This window comes from Abramis brama (genome assembly GCF_963993115.1).
Source record: "Abramis brama genome assembly, chromosome: 5".
NCBI lineage: Eukaryota > Metazoa > Chordata > Actinopteri > Cypriniformes > Leuciscidae > Abramis > Abramis brama.
Genome location: NC_139967.1, coordinates 25,452,171 through 25,467,638, shown reverse-complemented (window position 1 = coordinate 25,467,638; position 15,468 = coordinate 25,452,171). Strand labels below are relative to the sequence as shown.

At 36.9% G+C, this 15,468-nt stretch overlaps 2 protein-coding genes across 2 annotated transcripts in view; both read right to left on the bottom strand.

The window, feature by feature from the left end:
• cfap299 (cilia and flagella associated protein 299) overlaps positions 1-2,561 on the bottom strand; it is a 71,550-nt gene extending 68,989 nt beyond the window's left edge. The window contains exon 1 of the mRNA XM_084115199.1: positions 2,444-2,561. Within this exon, the coding sequence (XP_083971325.1) occupies positions 2,444-2,551 (108 nt within the window). The 5' untranslated portion in view covers positions 2,552-2,561. The remainder of the gene's footprint in view (positions 1-2,443) is intronic.
• A 2,280-nt stretch (positions 2,562-4,841) lies between these two features.
• Positions 4,842-14,780, bottom strand: fgf5 (fibroblast growth factor 5; the record flags this gene model as incomplete). Its single annotated transcript, XM_084115705.1, has 3 exons — positions 4,842-5,327; positions 12,730-12,833; positions 14,564-14,780. The coding sequence occupies 3 exons, from the start codon at positions 14,778-14,780 to the stop codon at positions 4,965-4,967; spliced, it is 684 nt and encodes a 227-aa protein (XP_083971831.1). The 3' UTR covers positions 4,842-4,964.
• Positions 14,781-15,468: the final 688 nt, after the last annotated feature.

The window sequence follows — 15,468 nt, the reverse complement described above, 5'->3', positions numbered from 1 at the left end:
ATAGCTGAGCTCCAGAAAATCAGTATGAGGAGGCCTTGACAGTTACAGATTTGAAAAACAAAAAGGCGGGAATAAAGAACCCTAAACTCTTAACAGGAAGAACCATTACAGCATATAAAGGGTTCTTCAGGAATATACTGTTCTAAATATAACTGTTTCTATGCAACATTAAGACGGAATTTAAATTTCGTTGAGCACACCCTAAACGTAGTCCAATCTCAGCAAAACTTGGTTTGTTTCCATTTCTCATGAAAGGAGAGTTGATTGGAGAGCAGAAGATTTTATAAGTCCAAAAATAAGGGCCACCCTAATATATACAGTATATATATATATATATATATATATATATATATATATATATATATATATATATATATATATATATATATATATATAATATTCTATTTTAGATTTAAAATTGTAATTTATTCCTGTGATGGCAAAGCTCATAGCCATTTAAACCCTTAGTTCTGTCTGTTCATTGTTCCGTGTCATTTGCGTTTAATGAGGTTTTGTATTATATCTCCTTCTCCATTTGGATTTATTAATTAATAAAGACTGTTTTTGCTGCATTTCCTGAGCCGTGCGATTATTGCTGCAAACCGTTTGCTTACACGCATATGAAACAAATCCATATTCCCCCAGTTTCACAGACAAGGCTTAAACCTAGTCCTAGACTAAAATGCATGTTGAAGCTGTTTTGACATCTTAAAATATGTCAGTGCCATTGTTTTGTCTGAAGATGCACACCAATAATGTTTTTTTCTAAAGCATATTTATGAAGGCTACTTAAATGTACAAATTCAACTAAGGCCTATCCTGTCTTAATCTAAGACCTGTCCGTGAAACCAGGCCATTATGTTTCTGAATCTATCCCTAGAGTCCTCATTGCTAAGAAAACCACACATTGGCATTTATAGACTGTTACTGACAGTTCCCACAGTTCTCAAGTTTGAATTATTTCTAAACATCATCTACCAAGCACTTTAAATCAAGTAAATCAGATGGAAAAATGTTAACTTCAGTCCATGTGGGGTCAAAGTCGGTTTCTGTGAGCTTACAGTGTCAAATATGTAGTATTCATTTACTTTACCTCACTCTAAATAACACTATCTTATTACCAAATCCATTATTTGTTTAATTATATCCAAAGTTCTAAAAATAGTCTAAAAAATGTTGATCACATTTTAAGGCCCAAATGTTAATTAAAAACAATTAAGCTGTCCTAATTATTAACATTATTTTACATATCATGTTCTGTAAGCCAAATACTGTATCTCTACATTACTTGATTTGGCTGGGGAAAAAAATCAAGAAATTGAAATGAATGTAACAACAACCCAAAGTAATCAATTATAAAATATCACATTTCATCTTTGATCTGATCAACCATGCTAAACTGTGTGTTGAAGTGCCACATCAGTGTGTTTAGCCCACAGTGCATAACGTTACTTAAATATTGAGGAGCTCTTTTTTTAAACTGACTAAATCAGACTTAAATTACAATATACTAATGATGATTATAATTGAGTTAATATGAATCAATCAACTACAATGACTTTACTTAAAGGAGAACTCTGCAACTCTAGCGAACTCTAGTCACTTCTTCGCTGATTTTCCCTTTTGTTGTCGCATGTTTTCCCCACGAGCTCCCCCTACAGCTGTGGGGGGGGCGTAAATTTCACAACACAGTCGTAAAAAACTCACTTGCGGCGGCCTCCTCCCCCTCTCTACCGCTGCTCATGTGCGTTTGTTTTGATCGGAGCAAGCCAACTGTATCGTGTGGAGCTATGTCTACCGAGGTGGGTAATCTGGTAATACATCATACATGCGTGTGTGTTTTTGTCGAATTGCCGTAAAGCAATTTGTGTTTCGCGCTCGTTCTCGTTCTATCTTGCCGGGACGGTAGTCCCCAAGTTGCAAGGTTGGTTTTCCGCCTGGGAACGCTGGGGGGAGCGGGGGAAGTCACCAATATCACCAGAACAGGTTATTTAACCATCCAAATGATTTCTAGACAGTTTTATTAAGTTAAAAAAGTTACCAAGTTCTCCTTTAAATGGCTAAGTGCACTATTTTTGAAGACCATAATACAGTTAATTAAGTTTGGAAAGACGACATAAATGTAATTCATTGCACAAAAACACCTGGCATGATGCAGGACAGAAATACCATGTCGCCATCTATCGTTACACTGCTAAAATTTCACAGGCCATACTGAGAAATGACTGGGATAACGTTACGCTGCCAGACTATTCCTATTGATTCATTAAAAAGTTAAATTAGAAGTTGAACAAAAGGCAGTTGTTTTCTAGATGCTTCCGATCCCACAGTGTTTGTGAGTTTCACAACATCACGGCTCATACGGTTTAACTTACAGTCGAAAAATTAAAAAAAAAATTAATTTGCGCCCTGGTACCGAACAGCGTGAATTTTAATACGTCACCTTAAGGTAAAATAGATCCAAAGGTTTTATCTGAGAATCTAAGAAGTCCTCATAGGTGCGAAACATCTCTACGGGTTCACCAGCAAAGCCGCCGTTGTCGTCCTCCATGTTGTTTACCTTGAAATATTCCCATGGTAACTGATCGAGCTGGTACTGGGATAGTAGCTGTTATGGTGTTTTCCGGTAGTAACGTTAAACCAATCATGAACCAATGAAAATTTGCAAGCTCCGCCCAATCAAACAATCGCTTCAAGCCACAACAACTTATCATCAGTGTAAGTTTGTTAAAGTTTGTCTACATTGTCTACATTTGCTGTTTCTCAGAGCTCCAAGCTGCACCAAACAATAACAAACTTCTAAATTCCGCTAGGATGAGAGCAGCAGAGAGGTTGATTAGTAGACTATGCAAACTGCTGTATTCAAATTATTTAACTTATGTGAAAACATTTCAAATGGCAGGTGAATGCATGTTTATGTTAGCCTACTTCCTTGTTGTATCAGCTGATGTAGGCCTAACCTCTCATACACTGATCTATATAAATTACAATTATTTAAATCGGTCTATCATTTGTAGGCTACTATAACATTTAGGTATAACGTAATGATTTCTTGCAGTCGTAGTAGCTTAGCTTTATAGCTAAACGTAATCTAATACAATATCATATAGTTTGAATATTATTATAATTGTTGTTATTTAGAGAAACCACATCACTTTGTTACATTTCGATTTTTCATGCAAATTCATCTTGAGTCATTGTTGTGTAGAGACAGTGTGACTGATTCATTATTAACAGCAAACATAAATTATAAATTTTTTTAAGAGTTACTTTACGTAATCTGTTATCTTTTTTCTAGGGAAGAGCTTTTTTTCTTGTCCTTTAATAGTATTTGGGGGGTATTTCTTTCCCCAATACAATCTACTCTGCTTTTTTAAACTGATACATCTAATGATCCAATAAATACATTTATTTGAAAGGTTGTGTAAGATGTAATTCAAATGTAGAAAAAAATACCAATATGTTTATGAACTTTATCAACAAGAAGTTATTCATCCTGAACCACTAGGTGGCAGAGCTCATTAAACTTTTATCAAACCATTCTCAGTGTGGAAATGTTCTGTGCATTTTGCCATCATTGTCTTAAGGAATTTGAATGGCAAAGATTGTATCCCCAGACAATGTTCATAGTCTTGGCATATATTCAAGTAGTATGAAGAAACCTTCATAGCACTGTTCAGGATTATGGCTTATGCATTGCAGACACCATTTGATGTGGATTCCTTGATGTCTTGACCCCTGTATTTCAATCTATTTAATGAGACACTGTTGTAAACCATTTTCCAGTGGAATGTCTGACCTCCACCAAACCCTGGCTTTACCCCTCGGATCAGCCCAACAGGATAGTGGCACAAGACAGCTGTTATGTCAATTGTAATGGGTACGTTTTCAGACTTAGACATCCACTACCACCACCTTGCATACGCAATATGGGTTTTGGCCACATTGTTGATTTCAGGAGCATCTAATGCAGAAATAACTCTTGAAATAATAAGTTCTTTGGGATTTCTATTATTTTGCAATATCCAAATAAATTTCCCATTCCACATAAAAAACACAAATACATTTTTTTTTTTTTTTTTGTGAAACAAACAATGGCCTCAGAATAAATGTGAGACTTGTAAACAGGATGTTTTTAATGACACTATGGTGAAATGTTTATTAGAAATGAATTATTGTGAAATGTTTGTAGAAATTAATTAATAACGGTTGCTTCCACCTGTAAACACCAAAGATGAGTTCCACACCGTTTCAGTGTGTCCTGCTTGACAGTTATTGGGATATTTTGTTAAGGGTCATACCACGACTGTCTGCCATTTGATACACCTATGAGCAGAGCTCATAAAACACAGAACAGTCTCAAGACATGTTTATCCTTGTGAGACATCGCTCCTCTGTGGAATGCACTGGTCATTAAAGGATATCATTTCCATGACAGTCAGCAGTTAGACTGAGAGTTTTGATGGACAGACATCTAGTTGTTCAAAGTATAGAAATATGGATGTGCATAACTAAATCCAGAAGCATTCAAACTATTCATTCTTTTGCTTGCATTGTTGTTCACCTTTTTAAAAAATATATTTGCAAATTACCATCACAAACATCATAATCTTAGGAGCTAGATAACTGTTTGTGCAAAAAAAGCTTGTACATAGACACATAAATATGTTGTATAAATACTGTGAGGTATAATATAATTTTTTTTGCGATTTTGTAAAATCACTGAGGATAACTATGCAAATCCTTTTGTGAAGCATTTTTAGTACAAATATCTTTATGAAATCCACACCAGACTTCAGACTTGTCCTGAAAATGTCTTGTGATTGGCTCATTCAGCCCATGTGATGTACATGATGACTGGAATGCTCATCAAAGTCAAAGAGAAAACTTGTTATTTCAGCAAACCAGCTTTTTCCCAGCTTGTCTTTTTTGCAAGATTAGTCCATGTTTAAGACAGTACTGGTCTATCCGAATCGAAACTTCGGCCAGTACTTGACTATTGGTCGATTCATCTTTCCAGTGTTGACTGCGACTTTTGGTATAGAGGGCTTTGATGGATGTGGAGGTGGTTGTTTTTCCTGCTCTTTGTCTGTTATTGAGAATCCTTGTTCAGTCTTTTCATTTAGGTTCATCCTCGGCAGAAAATGTGTAGACATGTGTTGTGACTTCACTCTCGGACTGGACCCCATTTTTGCTTTACCTCTCTTATTAAGTGCCACAAACCACTCTCTGCCAGTGCGATGGTTCCTGTGGATCACTGAGGCGTACGTGTTGTAGCTGTTCTCCTGAAACCGCTCCCTGAACTTACAGTCATCTGTAAAGCTCTCCTGGGGAAAAGGACAGGAAAAGGGGGGAAAATGATACAAAGATAGAAAATCAACAAGTTGTTCAGCCTGACACTGATACGCCTGTGCATGTTAATGGTCATGTGAATTTATCTTGAATCTTGGCATTTAACATAGACAGTGAGTGATACTAGATCCCTCCGATGATCTTTGTTTGTTCTTCAGCTGGAGTCCAGCTGCAATGGTGTTTATTTAGTGTAAAGTTTCCTCTAATATGTGTAGATCTTACTTTCAAATTAGATAACTTTTACACTTATACTACCTTTCCTGTAAGCTATCCAGTATATTTTTGAGTGTGTGCAAACAGATAAAATAAAATCAAGTATGATTGCATAATTCACCATGGAAATAAATCACTCTTCTTAATTCAGACTAGCAGTTTGTATTATAGTAGATACCACAAAACACCAGAGGACATGTTCAGTGTACCAGGCATATTTCTTCTCCATCTTGACTGTCATCATCAGTTCTGAGATAATTGCACAGACTGAGAAACAGAAAAAATGCCTATTCTAATATTTAATATTTGTATGGATTCTGTACTGGTTTGGGCTTTGGTTTTCTGTATTGCAAGGATAGAGATGGTATCGACACCTCTAAAAAAATAAAATAAAATAACGTACCAAATGTACCATGTTCATACTGTATACTGTTTTAAATATACAGTCCAAGCTAAAACAAATAAGCAAGCTGAACCGTTACCGCTGTGCTCAAAAGTTTACATACCCTTTGCAGAATATTTATTATTGAACAAATCATTTAAAAAATCTTAAAAATAAGATCATATTTTATTACCCTGCTGAAGAGGCTGCACAAGAGGTTTTTTCTTTCTTTCAAATATCCCACAAAAATATTTGATGTAATAATTTACAAAATTATCCTGTTAAGAAATGTATTTAATTAATTAATATATCCTCATTGAGCATTAATTACATCTTATGTATTTGTGTATGATCCCCCTATTGTCCTGAGTGCAAGCTGAATGTCAACATCATATACAATACTGTAGACATTGTGGGAAAAACATATGTGTGCAGAGAATGCTGGGAAATCAAATAAATTGCAGGACCAGAGACTAACGCACAGCTATCACAACAGGCAACAAACAGTCATTGATGTTTGTGGAGACAACAGCCAAATTCATGCATTATGCTGTCTTGTTGAATATATGTTAATATCAGTTATCTCAAATACTTTAGCTTCATCAAGGCAGTACTATTATGGTTATTAATGACAAATATTGAACAGATTCAGCAAAGGGGATATACACTTATCAGACTGTATAGCCTATATATATATATGTAAGTGATCAGCTTACTTATCATGCTTCAATTTTAATAGACAGAGCCAGAGCACATCAATAAAGCTTTAACACTTTGGGCACACAATAAGTAATTACTGAGCACACACTTTGTAGGATGCCACATTAGCAGCTGCTGGAGAGAGAACACTTTGTGGCCTGATTGAGTTAGCCCCTCATAAAGAGAGCTAATGAAAAGCAGCAAGCAGATTATAGACACTGAGCCCCAGAAAGAAGCATTGAGGGGGTTACAGAATAATTGCAAGTCTTGCTTTTATCTCCCAGCTCAAAGTCATCAAAACCGACTTTCCAATCAAACACTGTGGTGACTGACAGAAGCAGAGCTTTGTTTGTGTGGGCTGAAAACTCATTAGGCTATGAAATAACTTTATCCTTCCAAGGCAGAGGAAAGCAGGACACATACTTTTTCGTAGGCAATGTATGGTTATGTATACTGTGCAAACTTGGGTAGGGTTTCAGAAATGCAGCCATAGTCTGACATGACCAGACATCCATTAAATCTCTAAATGTTTTTGAACTATCTGAGCTTTTGTCTGTAACTGTTCCTTCAAGGTGATGGCTCTTTGTCGAATGTGACTTTAGACTTCTCTGTAGGTATATCTGATACCCAGCGTTGTCGTTGAGACCAGCTCATTTAAGGACTTGAACTTGACTCGGACATGACTTTGTTCTGGTCTGTCACACTGAATACCTATACTTGTGTGTGCCGAAAAGTATTAGGACACATAGGCCTTACCTAAAATTGTGTGAACGTGTTTGCATTATATTAAATCAAACGGCATTTATTGACACAAACACGTTTCAAGAACAACATTTCACAAAAGGAAATTTGTTAAGCATATTGTTAGAAATATTGTTCAAAATCAAGACATAGAATTTGGTCACTTTCTGGTTATCAGTGTTTGTTGATCATATACACTCACCTAAAGGATTATTAGGAACACCTGTTCAATTTCTCATTAATGCAATTATCTAATCAACCAATCACATGGCAGTTGCTTCAATGCATTTAGGGGTGTGGTCCTGGTCAAGACAAACTCCTGAACTCCAAACTGAATGTCAGAATGGGAAAGAAAGGTGATTTAAGCAATTTTGAGCGTGGCATGGTTGTTGGTGCCAGACGGGCCGGTCTGAGTATTTCACAATCTGCTCAGTTACTGGGATTTTCACGCACAACCATTTCTAGGGTTTACAAAGAATGGTGTGAAAAGGGAAAAACATCCAGTATGCGGCAGTCCTGTGGGCGAAAATGCCTTGTTGATGCTAGAGGTCGGAAGAGAATGGGCCGACTGATTCAAGCTGATAGAAGAGCAACTTTGACTGAAATAACCACTTGTTACAACCGAGGTATGCAGCAAAGCATTTGTGAAGCCACAACACGCACAACCTTGAGGCGGATGGGCTACAACAGCAGAAGACCCCACCGGGTACCACTCATCTCCACTACAAATAGGAAAAAGAGGCTACAATTTGCACGAGCTCATCAAAATTGGACAGTTGAAGACTGGAAAAAAGTTGCCTGGTCTGATGAGTCTCGATTTCTGTTGAGACATTCAGATGGTAGAGTCAGAATTTGTCGAAAACAGAATGAGAACATGGATCCATCATGCCTTGTTACCACTGTGCAGGCTGGTGGTGGTGGTGTAATGGTGTGGGGGATGTTTTCTTGGCACACTTTAGGCCCCTTAGTGCCAATTGGGCATCGTTTAAATGCCACGGCCTACCTGAGCATTGTTTCTGACCATGTCCATCCCTTTATGACCACCATGTACCAATCCTCTGATGGCTACTTCCAGCAGGATAATGCACCATGTCACAAAGCTCGAATCATTTCAAATTGGTTTCTTGAACATGACAATGAGTTCACTGTACTAAAATGGCCCCCACAGTCACCAGATCTCAACCCAATAGAGCATCTTTGGGATGTGGTGGAACGGGATCTTCGTGCCCTGGATGTGCATCCCACAAATCTCCATCAACTGCAAGATGCTATCCTATCAATATGGGCCAACATTTCTAAAGAATGCTTTCAGCACCTTGGTGAATCAATGCCACGTAGAATTAAGGCAGTTCTGAAGGCGAAAGGGGGTCAAACACAGTATTAGTATGGTGTTCCTAATAATCCTTTAGGTGAGTGTATATTTGTAGTTATTGTGATGAACGACACCATTAGTTATTTTGCTAGGACACCTTTAAATGTAAGGGAAACTACATGACTTTGTATCCAAAAAATAAATAAATAAATAAATAAATCATTGAAAGCATTTCTTAAAGGGACAGTTCACCCAAAAATGAAAATTAGCCCATGATTTACTCACCCTTAAGTCATCCTAGGTGTATATGACATTCCTCTTTCAGACGAATACAATCTGAGTTACATAAAAAAAAATGTCCTGGCTCTTCCAAGCTTCATAATGGCAGAGAATGGCTGTATGTCTTTGGAAGTCCATCAAAGCACATCTATTCTATATTAAAGTGCTCCACGCATCTCCAGGGGTTAATAAAGGCCTCTGAAGTGAAGCGATGCGTTCGTGTTAGAAAAATATCCATATTTAAAACTTTATCGACTAAAATAACTAGCTTCCGGCAGACGGCCGTATCGATTTACGCAAAAAGAGTAACCCTTGAACTTGACGCACAACGTAATGAGGAACGCGGTTGCCCAGCCCTATTTGTTTGAACCGTGAGAGGCGTCAATTGCCGTCTTTACGTTGTGCGTCAAGTTCATGTTTTTTTTTTTAAATATACAATAATTTTTTTTATATAACTCCGATTGTGTTCGTCTGAAAGAAGAATGTCATATACACCTAGGAAGGCTTCGGGGTGAGTAAATCATGGGCTAATTTTCATTTTTGGGTGAACTATCCCTTTAAGCTGTAGCATCATTTGATTTCAGATGCCACTTGGTTTTTATATTTTACGCCCGACCCCTGGGGGTTAATCAATGAATTTCATACGTTTCATAGTTTGAACTAAGTGTCCAAATAATTTTTTGGGGACACTGTTAAGTATTTTGTAAACAGCAGCTTATCCCAACAACTGTACACAACCACCAATATTAAGAATTGTGGCCTCACTCTCTAAAAATAAATGTTGTGGGAAACTATATCATGACTTTAATGAGGGTCAGTCCCAAGTAAGAGGTCTTGCATAATTCCCAAACTCTGAAATAATAAAACTGTTCTGGTTTGCTGAAGAGTGCAGCAAAGCAGAAAATGGTGCCATTACAATATTTTCTAAACATGCCAGTCATAACTTGACCCACCATAGCTTCACAGAGGCTCTCTCCCCTAAATGTGGTAATTTGCCCCAAAACATCTGAACGTTTGTTTGATTAGGGTACATGGTTTTTGTCTTCTGGAAGTGCCTTATGACCTTCATTTTAAACAGCAGCCAGCTGTTGAGGATACATCCTTTTATGACATTTTTTTTTTATGGGGGAAATTTCAATCTATGTTTCAGGAGATACAAGACATCCCATATGTCTGTTGTTCGGTATCTGAGAGCAGAAGACATTTTATTATCAAGTCATGAACTTTACAGCTGCTTGACCTGTGTCTGTTTTCTGACAGCTTTCTTTCCGAATATTATCCACAAACAATCCTCTCTCAAGATTTCCCATACAGCAGTGTTATATTTTTGTAGACACAGACACAAGTCATTAAATCTTGGCAGATTTAATCCCATTCATAATTGTTGTTGTATTATTCAGAGGTTTTTTTTTTTTTTACCTTTAGAGCATGTGAGCAAAATCAAATTTGAGACACCCCTCTCGTTCTTAAGCAATTGATTTTCATGGAATGGGAGACGTTTGCATCTCCGTTTCCCTCTTGTTTTCTCAATGAATGCAGTGACCTCTTAAGCTTTGCAAAGATTATGTTAGTAATGGCTTGCTGGGTAGGTCACACGGCATAATGTACATCTGTCTTCCTTGCCATTATCACAGCAATAAATTGCCACTATGAAAACATCAAAATATTAAATATGACAGACAGTGCAACAAAAATCAGACGCTAAGTCATTTGATACTCCTTTGGTTAGGCCGACTTGTCTACGGAGTGAAGTGCTTGGGGTTTAAAACCCAAGCTGACAGCTATTAAATAAGCCTGTGCAACTGTAGCTGGTCTGAGGAAATGAAACCCAATTCAAGTCTGACGGAGCCGCTGCAGCTGCTTTAATTACAGATGATGTCTGCAGCAGTTTGGAGGCTAATCCTCAGATTTATAAGACTACTTTATTATCCATCCCTTACGGTTTTTCTAAAATTGTAAAACATTTATTTGAAGTAGGGTACACATAAATACAGAGCAAAAATAACTTAATTCTTTTATTCAGCAAGGATTCATTCAATTCTTTTTTTGACAGTAAAGACATTTATAATGTTACAAAAGATTTCTAATAAATATTATTCTTTTAAACTGTCGGTTCATCACAGAATACAAAAAAAGATCACGGTTTCCACAAAAATATTAATCAGTTTTCAACCGTCATGATAAGAAATATTTCTTAAGCACCAAATCAGCATATTATAATGACTTCTGAAGGATCATGTGACACTGAAGAATGGAGTAATGATGCTGAAAATTCAGCTTTGCCATCACAAGAATAAATTATACATTTTAAAATATATTAAAGGCACAATATGTTGATTTTCGCCACTAGAGGTCGCCTATTCAAAACAAAGGCGTAGCTTGATGACGTCAAGATTGAGCGCGGAATCATGGGAGTTGTTGTCTTCACCTCACAGCCGGTGGAAAAGAATCCGACGGCACTCGGGCAGAAATAATATTCATGGATGAGATTATTAACATTACTGTAGTATGAAGCAGAGCAGGAGCGATTTCTAATGAGAGACGAGAGCAGCGGAACTTTTATTATGCTGCAGATGCCGCTTCTTCAGGATGGCTTGTATTGCTAAATGGCATGCAATTAATTTTAAAACATATTGAATGATGGAGAAAATGCTGCATTACTGTTACTAAAATTAAGCTGCATCTGATTTTATGTTAGCCATTTGACAAAATAGTGTTTTTCTCTGAGGCAAGGTAAAAAAAACATGGTACTCGTGGAAAATCGAGTGTTGAGCTATATAACGATTAGTTCTCTGGATTTAAACATTCTTGGAAACGTCTGGGATAATGTAAGTACACAAGTCAAAAAACTATATACCACTGTTCTACTGTTTTTTGGATATTTTAATTAAAAAAATCTTACATATTGTGCCTTTAAAATAGAAAACAGTTAGGCTATTTTAAATTGTAATACCATTGTACAATATTACTGTTTAACTGTGTTTTTGATGAGACTTTCAAAAACATTCAAAAAAATCTTACTGAGCCCAAGGTTTTGAACGGCAGCGTGGGCTATATGTATAATTTTGTGTAGTTGTGTACTTTCTTACCAACTGACCAAGTATTACTGCTAATAAAAAAATATATAACATGTGAAGGTGAAAGCTGAATAATGATAATGATAGATTGGTTGAATAGATGGGATAGATTGAGTTTAGGGTTTGTAGTGTCCCCTAGACCGATCCTTTATGATGATTTTTTTCTCTCTCTGAAATTCAAGAAAAAAAAAAAAAGGCAGTTCCTATTATGCAAGAGTTTTAAAGCTAAGAAGGAATATATATAATTTCATATACTGTTTTTTTGTATGCATAAATCCTTATTCTTGCTGTGTGCATACAAAGTGTTTTACTTTGCCCAACTTTGTTTACACACATATTGATTCCCTTCCTCTTTCTTGCAAGATTATCAACTACCCCAGACTCGTTTTAATCTGCTCTTCCCATTAACACATGCTAATAAGCTCTGCCTTCTATCAGACAGCCCAGACCCCTGCAAAGCCAGATTGCTCTGAAACTGCAGTGTCTCTATCCACTGCTTTGTGCTACACAAGTCTTTGTAGACAGAATTTGCAGAGGCACACAAACAGTAAGCCGAGATTTCCCTCAAAAGTGTGTATGGGGAGTTTGTTCAGCACATTTGGGTTGGTTTACATCCACTTTATTTCTTTTTGTGGATGTATGAGTTTATATTGTGTTAGTTGGATCAGACTCACAGTTGCATGAAGCCTCCCCCTCTTGTTCATGGCTAGAAATCGGTTGCTGAAAACCCCTCGGATTCCTATAACTCCTTGAGACACGGCAAAAAGCTCCAGCACACCTACAGATTGAGAAAAACACATTGATTGCAGTGATGACTGATGACCTTTATGTCCTAAAAGTCAAAGGTCAAACAATAGCAATGTTCACACAGCAGGAGAATACAGTTGTAATTCCTGTTTGGAGTGATACATACTGCTCCGTTCATGCACAGTTTGGTTATAATTATGAAAGAGAGTGACAAACGCATTCTATAACCAAAGTGCCTCCCTTCAATTCTCAAGTGCCATAACCGCATTTTGAAAGCGAGTTCATGTGATATGTGCAGGTTGTTGTGTCAATGAATGGCATAAGGCGAGCACTGTTATTATATGCTGTCATCACTAACGTTAGGTCTATCAACCTCTCTCATGCAATAAAAATGGCAAAGTTAAGTCTTGATAAGTTTTTGGCCAGAGAAGAAAGAAAAAAATTAACTGCAGTTTGTAGCTGTATATCTGGCAAGATTAAAGTATGAGAATAGTTAAAAATTCTTAAAGACAATATGAAATGTTTATATTATATTCTGTCATCATTCAAGGCTATCACAGGTTAAAGAAGAGGATTGAGTACCTGTTCATACACAGACATTGTTCTATACACTCCTGTCTGCTGCTGAATGTACTCAACAATTTGAGTCACATCTGTTAGTAAATTCATTTAATTCCAAACACTGATTGTGTGAGATCAAGTCACATTTACTTTTATAGCCCTTTACAATGGAAATTCTTCACTAATGCTTCACAATAATAAACAGGAAAGTAACAGAATTAATAATGCGAACTACGTTAAATATAAGACAAATTCAAATTCTGCTTTAAAGCAACTGTTAGCAAGATAATAGTGTCATTATTCAGCTCAAGTCAGTTCCATGTTAATTCATTAAAGATAAGCTATTTGTCAAGTGTTTTTGTATTTTTCTTTTGACAGGATATTAGATGTCTTTATAGAGTATAAAGAATAGAGAATACCCAACAACACATACTGTAAAACACACTGACATCATAAAAACAAGCACCCAAATAATGTGACTTCCTTGTGCCAGTCTAGGCTAGGCTGTATTCTTTCAGAGAGATGTTTCAGGTCAATGATTTTTGCTTTCGAAATATTCTGTCTGCCATATGGGCTTAACACCCACAGCCAAACTTATAACAATCCTTTTTGCTTTAATCTAATTTTCATCATCTGTTTTACAGTAGACCCTCTAAATAGACCATACTACGGCATGTGCAGCAAGCTATTCAACCATTAACAGAAATCTAGTGCATGGCATGTTAATGATGCCACTCACTCCAGCTTTCAACTCACTAGCATTCTGATCTCAGCCACTGCACCTGTTCCCCATACCTGTAAATAAACAAGCCGCTCCAAAACAACAGACTCCAAAGAGGAAGCACTACAGTTTATCATTCATTCAGCCAGGACAATCTGCAATAACAGTTAATGTACTTGTGTCCTGATGTGCCTAAAAAGTATTTTTGAACAGCTCGTCAAAATAACCTGCTATGATTCTGTCTGTATGGAGCTTCTCTTGTATGCAAAACTGTTTTAACATTGCAAGCCTATAATTACATTGGGTCATTGTAATCATTTATCAGTGTTTTGGATGTAAATTAGCAGAGTGTCATTCGCATTGAGTATTGGTAAGTTTATGTATATCAGAAATAAATAAATCAGTCACTAATTTGAACTTCGCTCTCCATATAACCAAACGTCTGTAAGTCTATAAAGATATGGTAAATGATAACATACTTAACGGATTAGGTTCGTGACTCCCGTTGACTCTTCCATCGAGGTGAATCTGAAGGTGGAAACCTATTCCAACTCTACAGTACAGTCTGCCAGTCCTGCGCCCTGATACGCGCCCTTCCTCGACAAGTTGGTGCTCCAAATACGCGCGTTCAGATCCAGTCAGCACTGCAGAGCGAGGCAACTGAAAGAGGAGTAAAAGCAGGAGAGGAACGTTCATTCTTTCCAGAGAGCTGTCTGTGCGAGTGCTAGGCCACTTCCAGCATTTTGCTGTTGTTCCAGCGCTCTGAGGTAACTCGCCGTTTCACTGGTGGGCATTACCCTCGGCTGCAGGAGCTGGAGCAGATCTGCTGGCAAAGAGATATTTATATCACAAATGATCTCACTGCTTGATGCGTGCCTGAGATGTGCGGGACGCTCTCTCTCATCCTCAATTTATATCGGACGAAACATTCAAACCGCCCTGAAATCTATACATTGTTGGAGAGATCCAACCTTAATGATGTCTGTGACCAGGAACAGGAATAAACATATAGAAATACATACTTTAATTAGTACTTCAATGAAAATGAAATTTATTCGCGATAATAAAAAACATAGTTATTTTAGAAATCTAGTTTAAAACACGTGACAAGTTTTTAAGAAATGTGTTGTGTGTTCGTGTTTTGTAATCGTTTATGATTTTGAAATAGGCCTACGTTTATATCAGTAGAGCCACATAAATGTATTTAATGTCAAGTAACCTATAGTGTAACCATGAAATAAAAGGTAGCCTGCGAAATACAGAATATACACATGAGTGTACATAACTTTTCAAGTTAGCTTTTGCACATATTTTTTCAAGGTAAGAATTTAAACAAATACTCTTTTTTTCTTTTTCTTTTTTTACAATTGTTTTGGTTTCTTCA